General features: G+C 41.4%; 2 protein-coding genes and 1 long non-coding RNA gene across 4 annotated transcripts in view; 1 reads left to right on the top strand and 2 right to left on the bottom strand.

Moving 5' to 3' along the window:
• LOC105255364 (AF4/FMR2 family member 4) overlaps nucleotides 1–15,301 on the bottom strand; it is an 89,417-nt gene extending 74,116 nt beyond the window's left edge. Inside the window, exon 1 of the mRNA XM_011264599.3 lies at nucleotides 13,918–15,301. Within this exon, the coding sequence (XP_011262901.2) occupies nucleotides 13,918–15,071 (1,154 nt within the window). The 5' untranslated portion in view covers nucleotides 15,072–15,301. The remainder of the gene's footprint in view (nucleotides 1–13,917) is intronic.
• A 128-nt stretch (nucleotides 15,302–15,429) lies between these two features.
• LOC112638644 overlaps nucleotides 15,430–20,611 on the top strand; it is a 23,776-nt gene continuing 18,594 nt past the window's right edge. Inside the window, exon 1 of the long non-coding RNA XR_003123109.1 lies at nucleotides 15,430–15,632. This is a non-coding gene — a long non-coding RNA (uncharacterized LOC112638644). The remainder of the gene's footprint in view (nucleotides 15,633–20,611) is intronic.
• Nucleotides 16,178–20,611, bottom strand: part of LOC105255361 (bestrophin-4) — an 8,334-nt gene continuing 3,900 nt past the window's right edge. The window contains exons 3-10 of one of the 2 annotated variants that reach the window (XM_011264596.3): nucleotides 19,954–20,274; nucleotides 19,294–19,627; nucleotides 18,920–19,141; nucleotides 18,447–18,742; nucleotides 18,322–18,354; nucleotides 17,919–18,139; nucleotides 17,567–17,837; nucleotides 16,178–17,261 (exon numbers count right to left, since the gene is read on the bottom strand). In XM_011264596.3, the coding sequence (XP_011262898.1) occupies nucleotides 16,949–17,261; nucleotides 17,567–17,837; nucleotides 17,919–18,139; nucleotides 18,322–18,354; nucleotides 18,447–18,742; nucleotides 18,920–19,141; nucleotides 19,294–19,627; nucleotides 19,954–20,274 (2,011 nt within the window). In that variant the 3' untranslated portion in view covers nucleotides 16,178–16,948. The remainder of the gene's footprint in view (nucleotides 17,262–17,566; nucleotides 17,838–17,918; nucleotides 18,140–18,321; nucleotides 18,355–18,446; nucleotides 18,743–18,919; nucleotides 19,142–19,293; nucleotides 19,628–19,953; nucleotides 20,275–20,611) is intronic. The other variant, XM_011264597.3, reaches the window with a different exon arrangement.

The following is a 20,611-nucleotide window of genomic DNA, read 5'->3' as shown; positions in this document are numbered from 1 at the left end:
ACCGAACCGCAACACTTAAACCGCCCAAGTATATTGCACGAGAGAGGCACAAAGTAAAGAATAAGGGAGGCACAAAGTAAAGAACGAGAGAGGCAAGGAGAAACTTGGTAGGAGAAAAAAGGAGAAGAGAGAAAGAAGTACAGAAAGAGAGAGGGACGTCAGATTTATTACATCTTATGACAAAATCCCTTTAGACACGCGATAATAATAATACGTATAAATTTGTCTTGAGAAAAGATAATTGTAATAAAAAGTGCAAGTGCTGGCTGTTCTATGCGAGAAGAAGAAGAAATAAAAGAGAGAAAGAGAGAGAGAAAGAGAGAGAGAAAGAGGAGATGGAAAGAGCGAGAACGTGAAAAAGATTTCAAAACGGAAACGGAAGACAGAGGAAGAGGGAAGGTGATTAAAAGCCACAAGTGCATTATCCTTGGTACACATTATGCGCGCCCTCACATGCAGAAGATAATTCTTTACGACTATTCTGGCCTTGGTGTTATTATCTCATCTCGCCCACGTACGATGCCGCAACGCGATAATAACATTATCGCGAGAATAATTACTGTTCGATTAATTTATGCTCACGAACCAACAAAACTCGACAAAATTGAGTTTGGATTCTCCTTTTATAAAATCTTATAAATCTTATAAATGTATTTCTTTGATGACTCGAATTAGTTTTATATCAAAAATGTGTTATTTTTTTCCTTTAATTAAAGGAATTAAAAGCTTACTTTTTCAATATAAAAATAGTTTGCATCTTCAATTTTAATATTATATATTTATATTTTATTTATTTTATATATTTTATTATATTTATTTATATTTTAATGTTATATATGATATTTAAATTTCCATAAATATTATATTCTATACATGACGTGAGTCTGTTTTAAAGAATTAAATATTTGTTTAAAAAACATGAGCCTAGGACAAAGCATTGAATGTGCGATTTCGTACGTTCGTGAGGGATTCTTCTTCGAATCACCATCGCTCGGAAGACCCGTCTCCCGCGCGCTCGAAGGAGCCGAGTCCTGTCGGCGGACTTAAGGTCCGGAGAGCGGGTTTGCGCGGCAGGACGATCCGCCCCGCTTTCCCCCCCCGCGATCCCGGCGGATCCTTTTTGCAATTAAAAAACCGGATGAACGGGTTCCAGCCACGGACATTCCGCAAATTCTGACCGCGAAATCGAGCGTAGAGAGGTCGGACCGGATGGAGTCGACGCGGAGGCTCTCGCTCGGAGAATAAATAGCGGTGTTAGGACCCCCTTTCCCTCCCTTCCGCTCTCTTATCCCATCCTACGTATTCCTCATCTGATCCTCCCACCATTTTTGCGAGTCCTCTCGCTCCTTCGTCCTGCCATTCCCGGCTCGCGAGAGCGAACGTTACAAACTTCTCCTCGAGGGCGTCCGCAGTCTCCATCTATGAGCGCTTCGGTTTGGATTATCGGGACATTTTCGACGACCCAGCATCGACGGGAGACGAGGGAAGGGAAGGGAAGATCGAAGGGGCAGAGACCGTGGATGGCAACGCGTGCGGGAAAAATGGGGGAGCGATATCGGATTATTCCGCGAGGAAAATATCCGCGCTTAGGATGACTGTGGGCAACTTTCGGAGAGATAGCTGAAATACGAGAGAGCGATCGAAGAGAAGAAATTTTCGTAACGATGTCGAGCGTAAAAACTTAAAGAGCCGGAGCGGTGATTTGCCGATGCATTTATAGGAGCACTCTTGAACATTACGGCTCCGCTGTACGGACTATATCGAGCACCGAATGCGCGATAAACATCGAACGGCTAATGGTATTATCTTATAATGTTCACGGTACTCTCTCCTGACTCGTGTCTCATTTACAAAAGGAAAAACCGAGCGATCTGTATCGTGATCTCTCGACACGATGGAGCAAAAGAGATACAATTACATGCATCATTTTTAAACCTCTTTCTCGTGCAGAGACTTTCAAAACAAACGTCAGCGATATAAAGTTTCCACTACGATTCCATCTATATTTCTACATGTCTGCGCGCATTTGATGCGCATCGCGGTCAGCGCAACGAGCCCGAGGCGCATCTGCGCGCGAGGGAGCTCGTGAAACGCAGAGACGGAGGGAGAGAGAGAGAGAGAGAGAGAGAGAGAGAGAGAGAGGAGCAGGGGGAGGGGAGGAAAGACGACGGGAGGATACGGTTAATTAGATCGGAGATTTCAGCCGACATTCCCGAAGCGAGAGGCCGGCCGGATCCCTTTGTCTAGTTAGCAGCAACACGGTCCGCAAAGCATTCACCTACATTTTTCCATCGGAGCAAAGTGCGCGCGCGAGCTGCATTTATACTGCCGCGTCTGTCTGCTCTCGTTTCCGATTGTTGTTACGCAACGATCGCGCAACGTCGATCTATCGCTTGAGAGCTCGCTTGAGAAAGGATTTTATAATCGCGATCCGGTGTTTGGATGATCGATGTGATCGTAAAATCGCAATCGCCCATTTAAACCTCTCATTGAAATATCATATTTTTCCACTATTTCTTAATATTATACCTAGCTTTACATTTAAATATAATTATTTAAAAGGGAGAGAGTATATATATTTGAAAACATCAAAATTCCCCTTTTATATTAAAAGGAAATTATATAATTTCATGAATACATTTTGGGAGCATAAGTAATTTTGTCACATAATGTCGCAATTCCCTCTTACTTTCCTTCTTTAAAAGAAAATAAATTAGATCGAAATAAGAAATAAAACTCAAGAAATCGAGCTCGAATTGAGATACAAAGCGAGATTCCTGGAGGAATCGGATGGCAGCGCGCTTAGCTGAAAGCGCGGCGAGGATTTCCTTTGTCCGTTGCTATTTCTAGCCGCTCTAGAGCTTACGGATTCCACCTTATTCGCGCGCATTTAATCACAACGGGAGGGAATAATGGGACGCGTGGGCGTGCAAGCGCGAGCGTGATGCATAATCCGCGACGTCCATCGTAAGCGTTTCCGCGGGAGCGGTGAAAGTTCAATTCCCTCGATCGCGGGACGCAAAGTGTGTTCATCTCATTCCTAGAGAGTGAAATCGCTCTCGCAATTCTCTCGTGCGGAGCTACATATATATATACCGGGTCACTCCCGGGTGCTGAGAGGAGTGATATACCGCGCATGGGCGCCGCACTCGTGCCCATTTATCCTCCAGGATAAGTGAAGCGTCGCTATCTTCCGGAATGAGACTTTATGACGCGACCTTGTCGATGGCATCGCGTTTCTAATAAACTTGGTCAATTGCGCGGAAATGTTTCCAGCTTTTAGTAGATACGCGAGGAAAGAGAATTTACTGACGCAGGACATTTTATTTAGCTATCGCATGAACGCGATAAAATTTACTTGTTAAAGAATGTCAAAGAAGTAATGTCAATAAGTTTATTTAATTACGCGAAAAATTGTTTCACTGTAATAAACTGATTAATGCGTAGCAATGATTTCGCTGTAAAATATATTTATTGGCAATAGAATATTTTGCTTCAACAGAAAACTTGTTTTTACGAACGTCGAAATTTATTCATTACAATTTTTTCATATTGCCAATAAAGTGAATTCTGTTATAACATCGAATAATTAATTATATCAATAAAGTTTGATTACTTTCACATGAAATATGCAGTACTAGTTTTGTTGCAATAGCAAAATTTTTTTCCGCGTAATCTAATGTAGTAGATATCAGATTGATCACTATCATTAATCAGTAATGTAATATAGATGCTAGAAATACCGGAGAAAGCTTGCTCAAAACTATACAAAATTTGTATGATATTATAAATAAAATTTATACGATTATTAATTTAAAGGATACACTTGAATATACCGTTTAAAGATAAAGATCTACGTAAAATATTCTTCTCTACATAATTCCTCAATAAATTTGTAGATATTTCTGTCAGAATCTAGATATCCATGGAAAAATCTTGTCGGCGCCCATGATGTATATATATATATATACGTATATACGCAAGAGAAGTAGGCGAGATTAAAGCTAGAGGCGAGCTTGAGGCGGATGACGTCCGTGAAAGAGAGTCGGTTGCGAAAACGAGCGTCTTGCAAAATGCACGCAGGCCTAGGCCTAGGTTGCAGCTGGTATAACGCGATATTACGTACGTACCTACAGATACCTCGTACATGTAAAACACATTAATCGTGACGTACGAGGCGAGATAGTGATCTAGAGGCGAGTCGTTCTACACACACAATCCCGACAGAGACAGAGAGGGAAAGAGAGACGGAAAATTGCAACGGTTCAAGAAGTTTTCCTTCTCTCTTCTTCGAGTATCCGACGAGTCATTGCAAAATGTTCTACTAACAAAATCACATCGTTGGAGGCAGTCGGATTCGGTATCGATGACAATGACCGCATATTATACGTCATAAGATTTAGCGATTTCGATTTAAATGCGATCACCCAGATCTCATTTTACATTCAACATTGATATTTAATATTAAGATAAGAAGCATAAATGAGAGAGAGTCATATAATATGTTTTAGAACCGAAGTATAGAAACCAGTGAAAAAATACAGAAATAATCTATATTTTTATACAAATTAAATATCTACACAAATAACTCTTATAATTTTCTTATAATTTCCCACAACATCAATCAACTCTCTGAAATTATCATTAAAGACGAAAAATATTAAGTGAAAGAAAAGTTGTCGATAAAAATACATGTGAATAAAATATGATTAATTACTCTCGCATTCCCGCGTGACATTTCGATAGAATTTATATAGCGGAATCACATCAATGTCCTGTGATTACTACTCGTCTCTTCCCCTTTTTCCTGGATTACAGTTACGTTCGTAGAAACGAAGGAAAGAGACTCGATTAACGGGTCAACGTCATCAATTGATGCAGAATCGCGCCTCCGTTCGTGCAATCATCGGACGTTTCGAGGACCGGCGGCAATTTTCACATCTGCGTTTCCGCCCAGGTATGCGATGCAGCTACACGACTAGAGAGCTCGAGCGCGACTGCACTAGTTCTCTGTTCTGTTGGTCGAGATCCCAGAGAACGCTACTTCACGCCCACGCGCATGCACGCACACGCAATCCATAGTCCATCGACCACACATACACACATATATATTTATATACAGATACATACACATATATACAATATATATATAGTATGCGGGTGCACCCTGATGCAGAGAGTGACCTTTTCGCGTAGACGTGGTTGGGAGAGGCGGCTGCATATATACACTTTGGATACTATATACGCTTTGGCGTGTTTGCGCCTTGTCACAATTAATCACTACCCACGTGGCCGCCACCCAAGCGAAGGCTTTTCTAGCGAGGTCTTTCCGGCGACACCGCGAAAGCGCGTTTTGTCGTAAACGTCGATGTTCCCCGTCGCAGGATGAAAGGCAGACAGCTCGACCGCTGGCGAAAACAAAATAGTTTCTTGCTGAACGTACGCCAACGAAACATGTTTTCGTGGAACCCGTTTCCCTTTCTAGTGTATATGTAATATAAATCTCCACGCAATAGTTTCGAAAATGTAGTGTAATATAATTAATGATGTAATTCAAGCAAACATTAATTTTTCTCCAAAAGGATAATCATTTCTCGTAGTTTCTTTTACGTTTGAATTCGATTCCGCTTTCAAAATCGTTCTATCGCAATTTCGGAAAGTTTGCGATTAAAATTGCAAATTTTCTTGTAATCAAAGTGAAGTACGTTATTACAATTTTCAGACTTATAAAAAAAATTTGTTGTATCAACAGTCATAGTCCTAACAACGTGCTTTTGATTGTAATAATTGTATTAAGAGATTATGTTTTCTATAAACGCGTAATCAATAATTATTTATTACGTTAAATATTATCAATTATATTTTGTACCTTCGTATCGATTTGATATAGTTTCGAATTTTATAAAATTTGTTCTCTCTTAATTTCTAAAATAAAGTTACTTTTTTCTAAAGAAATATTATATTTTATCCTATTTTATCCTATCTCGCATGCATGTATGTATAAAAGAATTCAATTTGATTAAAATAAGATATATATATATATATATATATATATATATATATATATATGTATACATATATACTCTATACCATGTACTAATAATATTAATTCGAATATACGATAAATGATAGGAACACCCGCAAACGGCACTCAACATCGTAATTAGAAAAGCTTTTCCTCTTCCTTTCGCGTTTGCCACAATTGCAATTAATAGCAGAGCGGCGCGGACACGCACGACGCACACACGGCACTTCCGGCCGGCGCTAAGTCGCCTTAATTGCAATTAATGCGCGATCATTTTAATTAGATGGAGACAAGAGAGACGATCCTCTCTCGTCTGCATCGCGCGAGGGGCAGGCAGGAAGGGAGGCAGGAAGAGGGGGTGAGCCGCGAGTAGAAAATGAACCCTTAATTGGGACCCGGAGGGGTGCGATCGCGTTTCGTCGTCGTAAAGGGTGGGACGCCCGCGGCGGGAAGAGGGAGGGGGAGGCAGGGGGAAGAAGAGGGACATCCGTTGTAAGCCCGGGACCGAGGAACTTGTTGCTGGCGCAGATGGGGAGGGTCCGCAAAACGGCAGTAAGCACGGCGGCTTAGGTTCGCGTATTGATCCAACAACACAACCGATGCATATACATGCATCGTTGCTGCGCCGGGTATCGCCAGCAACGCGCATCCATCCGTCCGTCTGTCTGTCTGTCCGTTCGTCCATCCATCTATCGCAGCGTATCCGTCATGAAGAGAGCCGAAATTTTTTTTCTCCATCGAGCCCGTGCCGCCGAATCGTCGTTTATCGTTTATAGAGAAAAAAAAAGAGAGCAGTTTGACGCGCGGTTTTAACGAAAATAATCTCGAGCGAACGAATTAATCGAATCATGATCGAATATACATCGGGTCGTTACCGAAATGAAACTTTCAACGTTCTTTGGATTATGATTGCAAATGTATCTTCGCCTAGTATATATTTTTTATTGATGGCGAGAGAAAAAAATGTTTAATTCTATTTTTATTAACTTTTTTTTGTAGATTGCATAAGAGGCGTGTTGTTCTCTTGATATATCGTCGATTATCTCAGCGAAACTATTTTTCTCGATGGTTAATTACAAGGATAAATATTGTTTGTATCTCGGATCTCGAAATATAATTGGAAACGAGTTAATTTTATCCGTATCGCAAAGAACACGAAAATCTCGTTCTTACCGAGGCAAACATTTGAGACAAACACTAGACTCGGTCTCTCGAGACGCAATACTGATTTATTGTGCTCTCTCAAAAGTCTCGGTAAATAAATCCTGCAATGCCGCCGCCCCAGGTATCCTCGACAGGATGTTTGTTTGCCCGCGAATCAAAAACCGTATACGAAGGGTATTTAAATTCGACTCTGTTACTTTAACCTTCCGGAATATATGCACATGGAAATTGCGGCGGGGAGAGAGCCGCCGTTGTCTGTTCGGATATCGAAGTTACTTCTAGTAGGAAAAACGATGACGAGAGCGAACCACGCGTACATCAAGAGGAAAATCAATACGCGAGGCGCACGCGAGGCGTGTTGTACATTTACGTTACAAAATCGTCGCGCAAGTTTGCTCTGCAAACTGTGATTTAAAGTTTAAACGTCGCTTCTTTCTCTCCCTCTCTTTCTCTCTCATGTGCTCCGCTTAACTCGAAACTACTTAAACGGTGGTTCGCTTACGAAGCCAATAATAAACGCGAGTGAGATGACTATGAATCTCGTATGATATTGTAAACAAAAATATATGCAACGATAAAAAATATTTTAATAAAGTATTTATTCTCGTAAAATATATATTTTCATATTTTCCAAAGAGGTTTTTCAGTTAATAAAATTGTTTAGTTCAATAGGTAGCATCAAGCGCATTTGGCAAATATTATATGCAATGCTTTGTTTCTCAATGTATTTAAAAAATATTGAATTTGCTCGAGTCTAGTCGAGCTTGCCAAATCAAGGTACGCGTGTAATCTCAATACGAAATATTTGTAGCGTTCGTAACGAATCGCGAATGTATCGCGTTTAACATTTCGGCTCTTTACGGCGCGCGCATTCGAGGCAAAGAACGCGAGAACGTTGTCGCACGGCCGTGGCCGTGAAAGTGAAATTCGTGAATGGAACGAGCGGAACAACCCGGGCGGCGAAGTGAAGGTAAAGGTTGCTCTGCCGATTCGGTCCCGCTTACGCATCGCACGTCCTCTGTTCTCTCTCTCTCTCGCTCTCTTTTTCTCTCATGATTCGTTCATCGGTCATCGCCTCCTTCGCGCGAAAGTGGATCCGAAAGAGATATGTGTGTATACATTCGATATCCGTCAAACGTAAGGAAACATGACTAATTTTATACTACGTCGAAATAACGTTGATAAAGTAGAGATTGTCGTCGTGAAATTTCTTCCATTCTCTAGCGGAAGATACGACAAATATTGCTTTGACGCTAAATTTGCATGAAAATATACCTGACATGTCCAATTCTATTATAGCGACAGATGATGACTGTGCGCGAGGTGTCATTTTTTCACTCTCCGATTCGACGTCGAAATTCTCCGACTGTCACCGAACGTTGAAATTTTTGCCCGGCTTTAGCCGCGCTTCACGATGTCTCGCGTGGGCGAATAAAAATAGACGAGTCTCGAACGCGGTGCATAAGATGACGGAGCTTGAGAGGAGAGGAGGAGGAGGAGGTGGACACGTCGCGCGGAGGCGGCGTTGAGGTTTCTCGCGAGCGAACGTTGCCTGCGGTCTTCGCGAAGAATGTCGTAATCGTCGATTAGAAAGCTTAGGAACATTAGTTCCATTTTCTCGGCCGCCGCATCGTTAAGTCATAATACGCGAGAGAGACGCGGATTACGGCTGTATAAGCGGAAAATTAGGCTGACAGACTTTCCGTCGTAACGCGAGGATATGTGGCTGACCCATGAACCGAGAAGCGAGAAAGCCATTTCTATTAAACTATCTACGAATTTTCAAACGGAAATTTATATATCCATTATTATTTCACGCAAGGCGAGAGGAAAAAGCATTGCGTGTTATCTGGAAATTTTATTTTTTCATGAAAACAACGCATCGAGGAATTATTTATTCGAGCATCCGTAGAGAGAAGATGTAGAAGAATGTACAAGGTATAATGACATTAAAATGTTTTATCACGTTTTATGGCTCAATTATTATGAATCACCGGACACGTATTACTTCACATTGATACTCTACATTAATTAGCCGACATGACGATGAGTAACGAGATTGCGAAAGCAAGGTTTCACGCAACATCGTGGTTTACGTTGTGCGCCGGGAGTTACGAAAAAAGGCAGGCCAAATCGCATCGCGAAGCGGATCGTAAAAACGACACACGCGTGCGCGAAGCGAAGAAGGTATAAATTAGCGACCGGTCGTATATACTCGCGGGGCTAAAATACGGCATAAAAGGCGTTTATGCAGTCGCGTTGCCGTCGAAAGCTCGCGGCACGTGCTGGGTTAAGCAGATGGCGGTAAAATGATTATGCGAATTATAGCTGCGCAACGTTGTCGGCTACATCGTCCGCTTTTCAATCTCGGTTTCCACGTTTGCGGCGTGTTAATTAATGACGCTTATTACCGTCGATGTGTTTATAAGCTTTGACGGATTCACGGAGCGATAGGTCAACTTATTTGAAACGATCTCTGGCACGTAAGCGCCCGAGAAGTGGATCGAAGGTCTAATAATCACGAGCCTTAAATAACGCGATACGAGGAAAACAGGAAAATTGAAATGAAAACATGCAAATGAAAAAATCGATTTGACCCCGTTGCGTGATGATTAACATATTATTGATTATTGATTTATCATTCTGTATAAATAGCTCAATTATACGTTATTACTTCTGGAAATAAGGAATTGATCAAATTCTGGAAATAAAGAATTCTCACAGATGTTCAACGTCATACGAGTTCTTTCTCGCGGTTACCTCATATGTAATTTTCTTCCTACAAAAGGCTATTTATTTAAGGAAGCAGGCTCTGTTGCGACATCAAATGGCTAAACTATCTATTTTATCCTTTTATTCCGTTTCTCTAACGAGGTAACATATCCGTATATTCCTTTTTCCATTTTCTTTTTCATGTATTTGATTATATTTTAATCGGCGCTTTTTGCCGAGTAAACTTTTTTGAACTTTAATTATGGCTCGATTAAAGTCGATTCGTTTGCCTTTCATTATACTTTCATTAACTTTGGACAAAAATAATAATTTCTGTAAACCAAGCTATCCAATCATAATTTATTTATTTCTGATTTAAAAAAAATAAATAATAATAATAATCAGCAATTTTCGCAAAAAAAGATGTATAAGGATGTATCGAAAAATATGATTTTACAGAAGAAAGTACTTTAAAGAGATTTTAACATCATCTCTTTTTTAGATGTTTTTTTAAAGATTTAGATATTATAATTAGATATTTTTTATATTATAAAAAATCATTTTGTATAGTTCAAAGTGTATAAAAGTCAACTATTTCAAAAAATACAAAACGATTTCAATATTTTAGTCATTTTTAAACGCATACTTTTCGCCATCTTAAGAAGGCTTCTTTAAATTTTACTCTCCGTTCATTTTGCTACGTTAGGTCTAAACGAGAAACGCGTCATGAACAAGCTCAATTGATGAATTAAAAAAATATTTCGATGCAAAGGTACTTGTGCTCTTAAGAGTTATAAAGAGATGCCTCGCAATTTCGAGAAATTCGAGATGAAACAGCCTGTATAGGAATAGGGAGAGACTGCAATCGGTATCTTGTCGTTGGACGAGGATACACGTGAAGCCGAGAACGACGGCGTAATCGACGGTGCGTAAACCCGGCAGAGGAACCGACCGACCGACCGACCGACCGACCGTGCGAGAGAGCGCGGACGTGAACTCTTCTAAAAATAATACCCGCTCGAAAACGAGAGAACGCGAACGCTGCTCCGTCGCCGACCAAACATTGCCGAGTAAACGAATGAACGAACGAACGACGGAACTTTGTCGTGACCCTTTCGAACTTGCGGATAGATTCAGGGACGAATTTATTATGCGAATTATTTTCCTCGGGTCAAAGTATTAATAGCGTGGGTTTTTTTCAACTGCACTTTGTTACGCTCGCTGCATGCAAAATAAAGTCGATGTGTATATATTTGAATGTTTATTGGGGCAAGATAAATGTTGCTATAGGATATAATGCGTGGAAAGTGTCGACTTTTACGTGTTTTTAGTTTTTCTTTGAGTGTAGAAGTTTAAAGACACAAAAATTATATTTTTTTTCATGACGCATTCAATCGGGAATAAGAGAAAAAGGAGGATGTACGCATGAAAAGAACAAAGGAAAGAAGAGAAAGGAGAGAGAAATCTATTTATTGTAAGGGAAAAGATGCGAGTAAATACGCTATAGGAATGCAAAATACGGGCAACACTTGACTCGACCGCTATTTTAAATGCAAATACTATGTCGACTGTTTATCTCAATGAGCTTGATTATTAATCGGTACATTTATGTACATAATATAAATACATAAAAATATAAATACATAAAAATAAGATGAGAACGTGCAGCTGAGATAAATCGCGAGTGTAAAATTTTAATTTTTCTTGATCTTTCTAGATGAATATGAATCACATTTCTCATAATCTTGAAAAACACGCAATACGTAAACTGATGCTCGCAAATAAATCGTAAATTAATCGCAAATAATTCAAATAAAAAAATCTTTAACAAATTAACGAGATGAATAATATTTATCTTCCGGCTCGTTGAAATTTCTCAATCGACCTATAGAAACATTTATCTCTCTAAAGAATTTTTTCAAACCGTTTCACAATTTCTTTCTTATTCTAATATACTCCACGCTATAGGAAACTTCCAGATGTATAACAATGAATAAAAGATGAAAGATATAAGGAAATAAAATTAAACTCGCAAATTCTTTCACAGTAATCTGTATCCTATTGTCGCACAGTTGTAATAAAATATTGTACAACGAATTACGAGAGAGATCGGGAAAATTATGTCTCTCATACAAGAGTGTCGTCGACGTCGACGTGAGAATTGGGCGGAAACTCGTCGCACTGGAAAACGTTACCGAGCCATCCGTCAACGCGCACAATAATGCGGTATTCGGGAAGGGGGAGGGGAGGGGAGGTGGAGACTTTCTATGTAGACACACGACGGTCGAGAGTTTAGTGTACCACGGCAAAGCACCGTTAGAACACTAAACTTTTATTACGACCCGTTTTCCCTCGCGTAGAGGATATCGGCATCGCTTTAGGATCCCAACAACAACGCGACGGTTAATCGGTAAAAATCTCGAGAAAGAAAGAAAGAGGGTCACCTACCGATAAAATCATGCGAGATGTTTGAACGCGAAAAGGAAACGTGAATGTTAAACCCTTTGTGGAGCGATGTAAGTTCGAGGAAACGTCCCACATGTTTGTTCGCCGCTTATTTAAAGTCGTTTTAGGAATCATGCGGTACGGGTCTTCTTTTTATTTAATAAACATATGAAAATGAACGATGCGGTATAAGATGAAAGTGCGCTCATATTTGTACGAATAATCGATATATTAAATTCACGTATATTAAATTCATAAACAAATTAATCTTCATTATATATTAAATTCAATTATTTCATTATATCATATTTTATATTTATTATATTGAATAAATGAAATATGATAAAAATATGAAATTCAATGCGCGTATAATCGATAAGTAACGACACGAACATTTCGGAGTAAAAAAAGCCAATCATCCCGTGACTGTCGGAAACGGAGAAAGGAAACATCTGATGTAAGATGAGCGTCCTACTCGTCATTGATTACTTTCGCTCTAAGAAAAACCGATGCTAGGTTCCATGCATATTTGCGTTTCGGATACGACCACACGTCGTATCCGTTGATATTACCTCGTGCAACGGATAATAATTTCGAGTCGCGGAGAACGCTAAAATTACATCGCGACAAACGTGAGAACCTGACGATTATCGTCAAGCGCGTCGTGTTCGTTAAAAAAGTCCGCTTTGTTTATAAATAGCGATTCGCGAATTTACGTTAATCAGCGGGACTTTACCGCATTGCAAAACCGCGCGCCTACTGTTTATAGTTAGCGACGCGTTAATCAGCGGGCGTCTGAAAACAGTGGGCGACGCGCTCGATATAAGCGCGCGATGCACCAAAATAATCAGTCGTTCGGCCGAAAGGAGGGAAGGGTCGATGGGGAGGAGACGGTGAGGGAGAGAAAGAGAAAGAGGTAGATAGCAGGCATCTACGAACCTATAAACACACGACGGCCCGGCACAGAGAGGTCGAGAGAAAGAGAAAGAGGGAGAGAGAGAAAGAGAGAGAAAGAGGGATCGAATGCGGACGGACGGACGGATGGACGGACGGACGGACGGACGGCCAACAGCGGCAGACACGGTCGTCGGTCGCGTAACCGCGGTACAACGACCCCCGCGCGAGTCCTCTCTCCTCTCTACTCTCGTCCGAGCGTCGCGCTAATTACGACGCTCTCCTTCGACGATCGGGGAAGCGAATAGAGCGAGACCGATTTCGAAAGCGAGTCGACGACGATGCTTCTGGCCTCGGGCGAGAGTAACGCGAGAAGACGCTCGTCTCTCGCGCGATACGCGCGACGAGAAACCGAGTGATTCGAACGCGTCGTCATTTGTTGTCGTAGCGCGATATTAGGTTTCACCAGGTACATTATCGTCGAGACAGAAGTCGTCCCGATATGGAGATGCGACGAGACGTCGTCCCTAGTTCCGGAAAATAAATAATTCATTCGCGCGCGATCGGTATTCGATTCGAGATCGCGCAGATTCGTCCGCTCCCGATTCACGAGAATCTATCAGACCTATCGCGCTCGCTCTCGCTCCTCTCCTCTCACCATCGTCTCGCTCACTCACCTGTCAGAGCTCTCGGAGCTGTCGTATCGATCGGCGCACCGCTTCTTGCCGCAGGGTCCTACGAGGGTATCCTCGGCCATCCTAACCTGTCCCTTGAACGGGCTGCCCTGGTCCGTCTTCGTAGCCGCGGCGGCGTCCTCGCCGAGCGCTCGCGTCTCTTGTTCCGCCATCGGCTTCGCCTCCCTCGTCGTCGTTGCGACTACGGCGACGCTCGCTCTCCTCCTGCCGCCGTCGCGATCCTCGCGGTCGTTCACTTCCGGCGCGCCGTCCGCGCTCGAGCGTCGCGGCGACGACGACGACGAGTCGGTCGCCGCGTTATTATTATTACCACCGGTCATGATTAGCGCGACACCACCAGCACCACTTTTACTAGCACTAATATTATTTCTCCTGCCACCACTATCACCGTCGCGGTCACTATCGACGCCGCCGCTGCCGTCGTAATAATCGTCGTCGTCGTCGTCGCCGTCCCCGTCGTCGTCCTCGTCGTCGTCGTCGTCCTCGGACACGACGCTACGGACTACCTCGATCCTAACATCGTCGCGACGATACAGACCGACACTGCCACTGCCGCCGCCGTCGTCGCTGCCACTGCCGTCGACGCCGACGCCGATGCCGACGCCACCGCTGCCGCTGCCGCTGCCGCTCTTCTCGTCGTCACTCGCGGCTGTCCCAGTCGCGTCGACGCACGACGACGAATCGTCACCACCACTACTACTACTACTACCACCACCGTCGTGGTTGCCGCCGACGCGATCGCTATCGTTGTCGCGATGATTGCTAAGGTGATGGCGATGGGGATTAAAGTGGTGATGATGATGATGATGATGATAATGATGAGACGGTGGCGGTGGATGATGGTAAGAATGACGAGGTGAATGATGCTGATGATGACGGTGATGGACGCGGCGATCGTGGGGCGAACGATAATGATCGTCGATCGAAGACTCGCGCGAAAACGCGTCCTCGTGGCCGCGCTTCGCGGACGAAGCGTCTTGACCCGGAATCGGAGGCGTCGCGATCGGCGTGGTGGCGTCCGCGCGTTTGTGCCGCTCCCTCGTCACGCGAGAATCACCGTCCCCCGGTTCGCTCGTCGCCGCCACCGCCGCGGTCGCGGTCGCGTCCTCCGCCGCGGACGGACCGTCGTCTGCCATCTTGTAAACGAACACGCACTACTACTGTACTACTGGATCCTGTCGTGTCCGGCAGTGGCCGTTATGGCACGCACGGGCCGCGCCACCGCTAAAAGCCAATGTCGCGCTGCTCCACGCTACTACGGTCCGGCAGCGCACACGGCTCTCGGCTTGGCTCGGCTCGGCTCGCGAACGCGAGCCCCGTCTATTCCCACTCCGCGTTCACGCGTCAAACGGCACCGCCACCTCTCGCCGACGGTCTGACACTGCTAGGTACCGCGGCTGGCCGCCGCTCGCCGCTCCGCGCCCCACCCTGCCCCACCGACGCCGGAGACGGCCGAGCATGCGCGGAGACGGCCGAGCGCGCGCGCCTCTGCGACCGAGTGACGTGTGTCCTCGGGAATTTGCTTCGCGTCGTCAAAGGTCGCGACGTCCTACGCGGGAATGTGCGCGTATTTCTCACGATTTCGTGTGTTCAGCATTGTGTATTTCACCGTGGTGATTATGGAATTGCGATGTGCGATGGCTTCGATCTGCGGACAGCTTGAAGAGCGACTGATGCAGGTCCGGCAACATTTGGCGGTAAGTACAGCAAACATATTTGCCGCGGAGTTTCAAATTCTCTTCTTCCAAGTAAATTGACCGCTCGATTATTATTAATTCGATATATAATTACCGCGGGTAATTCATCGCTTCGATACCTCTTTGTAGCTCTGCGAGATAGATTTTAAATCTCTTTTATTTGAAAGTAAATCTCGGCTCAAATTGATAAAAATTGTAACTTTTGTTTCATTTATTCAAGAACGATAAACTCGATTTTTTTTCATTTTGTAGTACGATTACAATACATAAGAGATGTTGTAGTAGATGAAAAACCAATGTTTATGTTATCGAAAATACTTTATTTTAATAATACTGCAAAAAAATGACTTACTTACGGGCATCATAACAAATTGTGTATATTGTGGAATGTTGAATCGAAAATGACAATAGTCACATTGTGCATACATTCGAAAGATCATAAATATATTTGTGTAATACTGAGATGAAATGTGAATATTAAATTCACGCAGAATAAAAAATTGAATACAAAGTTTAAATATATAGTTTTGTAAACAGATCTTCATTAGATTTTAATTTATATTTGTAACTTTTTTACGTAAACTTGAAACTATTCCTCTTTATAAATTTTCAAAGGCAATGTTCGAAATTTTGTAATTTTTTAAAAAAAGGTTTAATCAGATATATCGAATAAGAATCGAATACATTTTCATTAATAGCACCTTTATAGTTTTTCTTATGTTTCTCATTCGTTCGAGACGTATTATGGAAGTATTCTCTCTACGTATGTATCAGTATACTTACTTAATTATAGTCAAAATTAATTATATGTTTTTGCTATGTACATTTTTTATACTAAAAGGTACGAGATTTTTCGTTTTTCACTTATAAATATTATGAAACTTTCCTTGTTAGTTTTGGTTTTGTTGTTTATACGAATGGTTTTCGCACGATAATGTTTACATATGTATATGTATATATGTATATATTCATTAAAAACACTTGTGTTACGTGATACATATATACATCCATTTGAAACTTTCTTTTATCAATTTGATAAATTCGAAACTTCCAAGACTGATCTCACGAAAATTACAATTGATTTATATATATGAATAATAATTTATATCGCCAGCAGTTTGTTCTGAATAATGACAACACAATTATAGATTCTTTTCACGAAATATTATTTCAATATGTGTGTATATTGAAAATACGTAAAAAAATCTATTGTACGGTGATGTATTATCGCGCTACTCTATCCAATTTTTTATTTGGATATCTAGGCTTATTTAGGCCAGTCATGAAAAACATGGATGTAAAAAAAAAGATTTTTTCTAAAATTGTTCGTCACGTTCGCCCATGCCGCGTCGCGACGTGTCCGCTAATTCCGCTAGCAAAAGAGTCTCCGCATCGGTAGAACTTTTCGATTGACTATATGTACCGATATGCCCACTAACACTTCGAGCGAGCTTTCGTTTACGTCTCTCTTTCTTTCTCTCAGTTTTCAATTTTGTAAATTCGTTCCCGGAGCTGTCGCTAGAACACGAGGAACTTGCGATACTGGCTACATCATCGTTTATCCCGCTACCGGGACTCGCCGGTTCATAGGTGACGCTTGATCGTGCCGATTGCATGGACTCTTGTGTTCTGAAAAATTTTATAAGACCACTATAAAATATTCCCCGAAATTATATTATAATTGCAATATTTAAATAAAATTTATTCTCAAGTATACACATACACAGATATGTATTCAAGTTTCTTTAGAAATTTAATTAATAAGAAACATATTTCGATTAAAAATCCAGTATATATTTCTAATAAAGTTTCATTTTTTAAATTTATATTTGTCACATAGAAATTTACGCGAAATTTCTCAATACATATGTTTATAAATATTATTGAAAAATCAAATATCACTTGTATCACATATCTGTTGTTAAATTACCAACCTTAGAAGTCTTGATTTTTCGCGCACGGTTCCCGATTCCGCGCTACTGGTTGCTGCTCGTGCAGGTGCGCTCCTGGAGAATACTTCGCGGTTACGAAATTGCACTGGTCCAGGCACGTCGACAGGCTCGCTCGGTGGTGGTGGGCCTTGTGCGAATATACTTTGTACATGAGGCCTATTATCGTTCGATTGACGTAACGATGTGAGCGTCATTTGCTCGTCTACCTCCTCGATGACGCCTATCCTCATGGAACCTCCTGCACCACTTGCAGCTGGAATCATTTCCATTGTAATCTATCTTGATCTCACAATTTCGAATCATTTTAATTTGACATTATAAATAAAAGACATACCAGGTGGTCGTAGTTGCAAGGAAGCTGCCGAACTTGAGTTCGTAATCTTTGCCGGAGTTTTAGTGCCACTTGCGGTACTTCCATCCGGTCTGTCCTCCTTGCTAAAGAATCTCTTAAGTACGCTAGTAACGCTGTTTATTCTCGTGAGTGAGCCACCCAGGTTGCTAGGAATTGAACCGCCGCTAAGGTTGCGCTCTCGATTACTCACTCTACTGGCACTTCTAATGGAAAATTAGCAAAGCTTAGAATCGTAAATACTCAGTTGCTATCACATTTCTCTCACCATATTTTTTAAAAATCTGCTTTTAATGTATTACTCCTCATTTTAAAACAAATTATTGAACTTTCTAATATATTCTTACGCTATATTAATTCATATCGCGGATATATAGATAAAAGTTACCTTACTAATCTCTCAGTGCTCTCTGTACCGTTTCTAATTTCGCATTAAAAATAATGATGGCGCGTCAGTAAACATATTTCTTCTTTAAATTTGAATAAATATTATTGAAGGAACTAAACAATTACCGGGAAAATTTTCCGCTCGCGGTGAAATGTATCCCCGACGCGGCGTCATCGCCTATGTCGGACTGGAATTTGTGTTCATCCGGCGCTAGATCCTCGATTTTAACCGATGATGGTTGCAGTTCTTGTTGCGCGGCGGACAATTGTATACCGGCTGTCGAGTGTTGAGGATGTTCCTCGCGGAAGGGTTGCGCCGCAGCGGTATACGGGAGCTCCATGGGGAATATTTCATCCCAATATTGATCGCGTATAAGTTCTGGATGATCGTGATGCATCTCGTCGACGATCAAATAGCTTACCTTAAAAACGAACGAATAATAACGTCATCAAATCGATATTTCGTTAAGAAAGTAATTTTTCCTCCACACATACATTTAATTGTAGTAAGTAAACGCACGAAAATTTATTATATATAATTAAAAATTTAAATAAATTATTATCAATTTTGAAAAAAAAAGGGAGAGAGCAACTCTTACTTGCAAATTGCGGTCGATTAACCAATTTACTTCGAAATCGTCATCGTCCTCGCCAAACGGATTAATCAGCGTTTCAGCGACCTTTAGCCAGCCCATATAAAAAAAGAATTGTAATGTTGTGAATACCGGGAAATACAGATCAATGATCGAGTTTGACGTTTGAATCCATTGGCGACCCATTACGCTGGTTAAGAAGTAAGTGTATACAGCTAGTGTGACGACCTGCGTGACGAAAAAAATAAAATAAGGTTTAAAACTTTGAGACATAAGCTTACAATAAGTCCTATATATTTTTCTTAAATATATATTTACTCTTTGAATTGATCTACAAATCGCTGTTGATTTTTATTGACTTTAGAAGGATTTATAGTTACCTGAGTATAGACTAACGGGACACTGATTGTATCGTAATGTAAAATAGTGCCGCATTTTCCGCGAAATTTGTTGAGCTCGTCGATGAGAGTCTTGACTGCGAAATCATCGCGTATTCGACCTTCCTTCCGAGCACGGGTCACGATACTCGTGGCCCAGACTATCGGCAGCCAATGCTTGCTTGGCTTTGGAAATTTCGCATTCAGACTCTGGAATATCGTTAATTCGTTGTCCAGTAATAGGCCGCAGTCCACGAAATGCTCCAAGGTAGGAAATCTTTTCTTTACTCGCGGCGCGACATTTGTTAGGACCACAGTCAGACAGACGCACACGTACCTGGAATAATAGAATATCTCTTAATAGAATTTGCGCGAAATCATTTTATAATTATTTTACAATCAGAAAAAAATGCATTCCTTAGCTTTTATTTTTTTTTTTTTTTATTTAAGACGTGATGAAAAATGAATAGTTACTTACATAAGATATTTAATTAATTCATAATAAATTAAATATATATTATAAAAGAAAATTATATATAAAAGATTGATCGTTTTTTATCATTTAGAAGAAAAGGTAACAATATTACACTATTTTTCTTTTCTCTGACATTATTTCTTCCAACTCTTTATACAACTTTATAACAACTTTACATTATGCGGTACCTAAGGATCGTACGCCGCATTAAACGACCGCGTTCGTCGTTTCCATGTATAGTGGCTGATACAAAGACCGCAATAGAATCGGGCCATGGTATCGCTAAGTATTGATTCCACCATCTAGTCATCACGATAGTAACATAGAAACCCAAGATAAACGAAACTGGTATTAGGTCGCTAAACTCATTGCAGTATGCCACCACAAATTCGAATATCTTCTTTTGGTCCTTGTTTAATAACAATCGGTAGATACCGGATAGCGAATAGTAGGTGATGAGGAAAACCGATAGGTCGAGCCAGACAAGCTTGTAAATACTCGCTCGCCACCTGAAACAAATCGCATAGCTCGTAAATGAGAAGCGAACATCTGTCACGCGAAAGAGATACGACTCGAGATGATCTTTCAAGAGAGAGAAATCGTATCTCGTGCTTGGCGAATAGACAAAAGTCCTAATGAAAATCTAGCTTTACGATTTGTAACAGTTAAAACATTTCAATTTAAAACCGTTGCACCGAATATATGCAATTGATGTTATCACGTAATTCGTTATCGAACCGAAAGTCAATAATTCTATGTACGAGTAGAGACCGTATCTTAGTTTCTTTCTACGAATGCCGGCATCACGCTTGAAGTAGTGTGTCAACGTTGGATGACGAAGAGTGT

This window comes from Camponotus floridanus, unplaced genomic scaffold (genome assembly GCF_003227725.1).
Source record: "Camponotus floridanus strain SB8 unplaced genomic scaffold, Cflo_v7.5 scaffold103, whole genome shotgun sequence".
Lineage (NCBI taxonomy): Eukaryota > Metazoa > Arthropoda > Insecta > Hymenoptera > Formicidae > Camponotus > Camponotus floridanus.
Note: the sequence above shows the minus strand (reverse complement) of the source record. Positions and strands in the feature narration are given on the sequence as shown.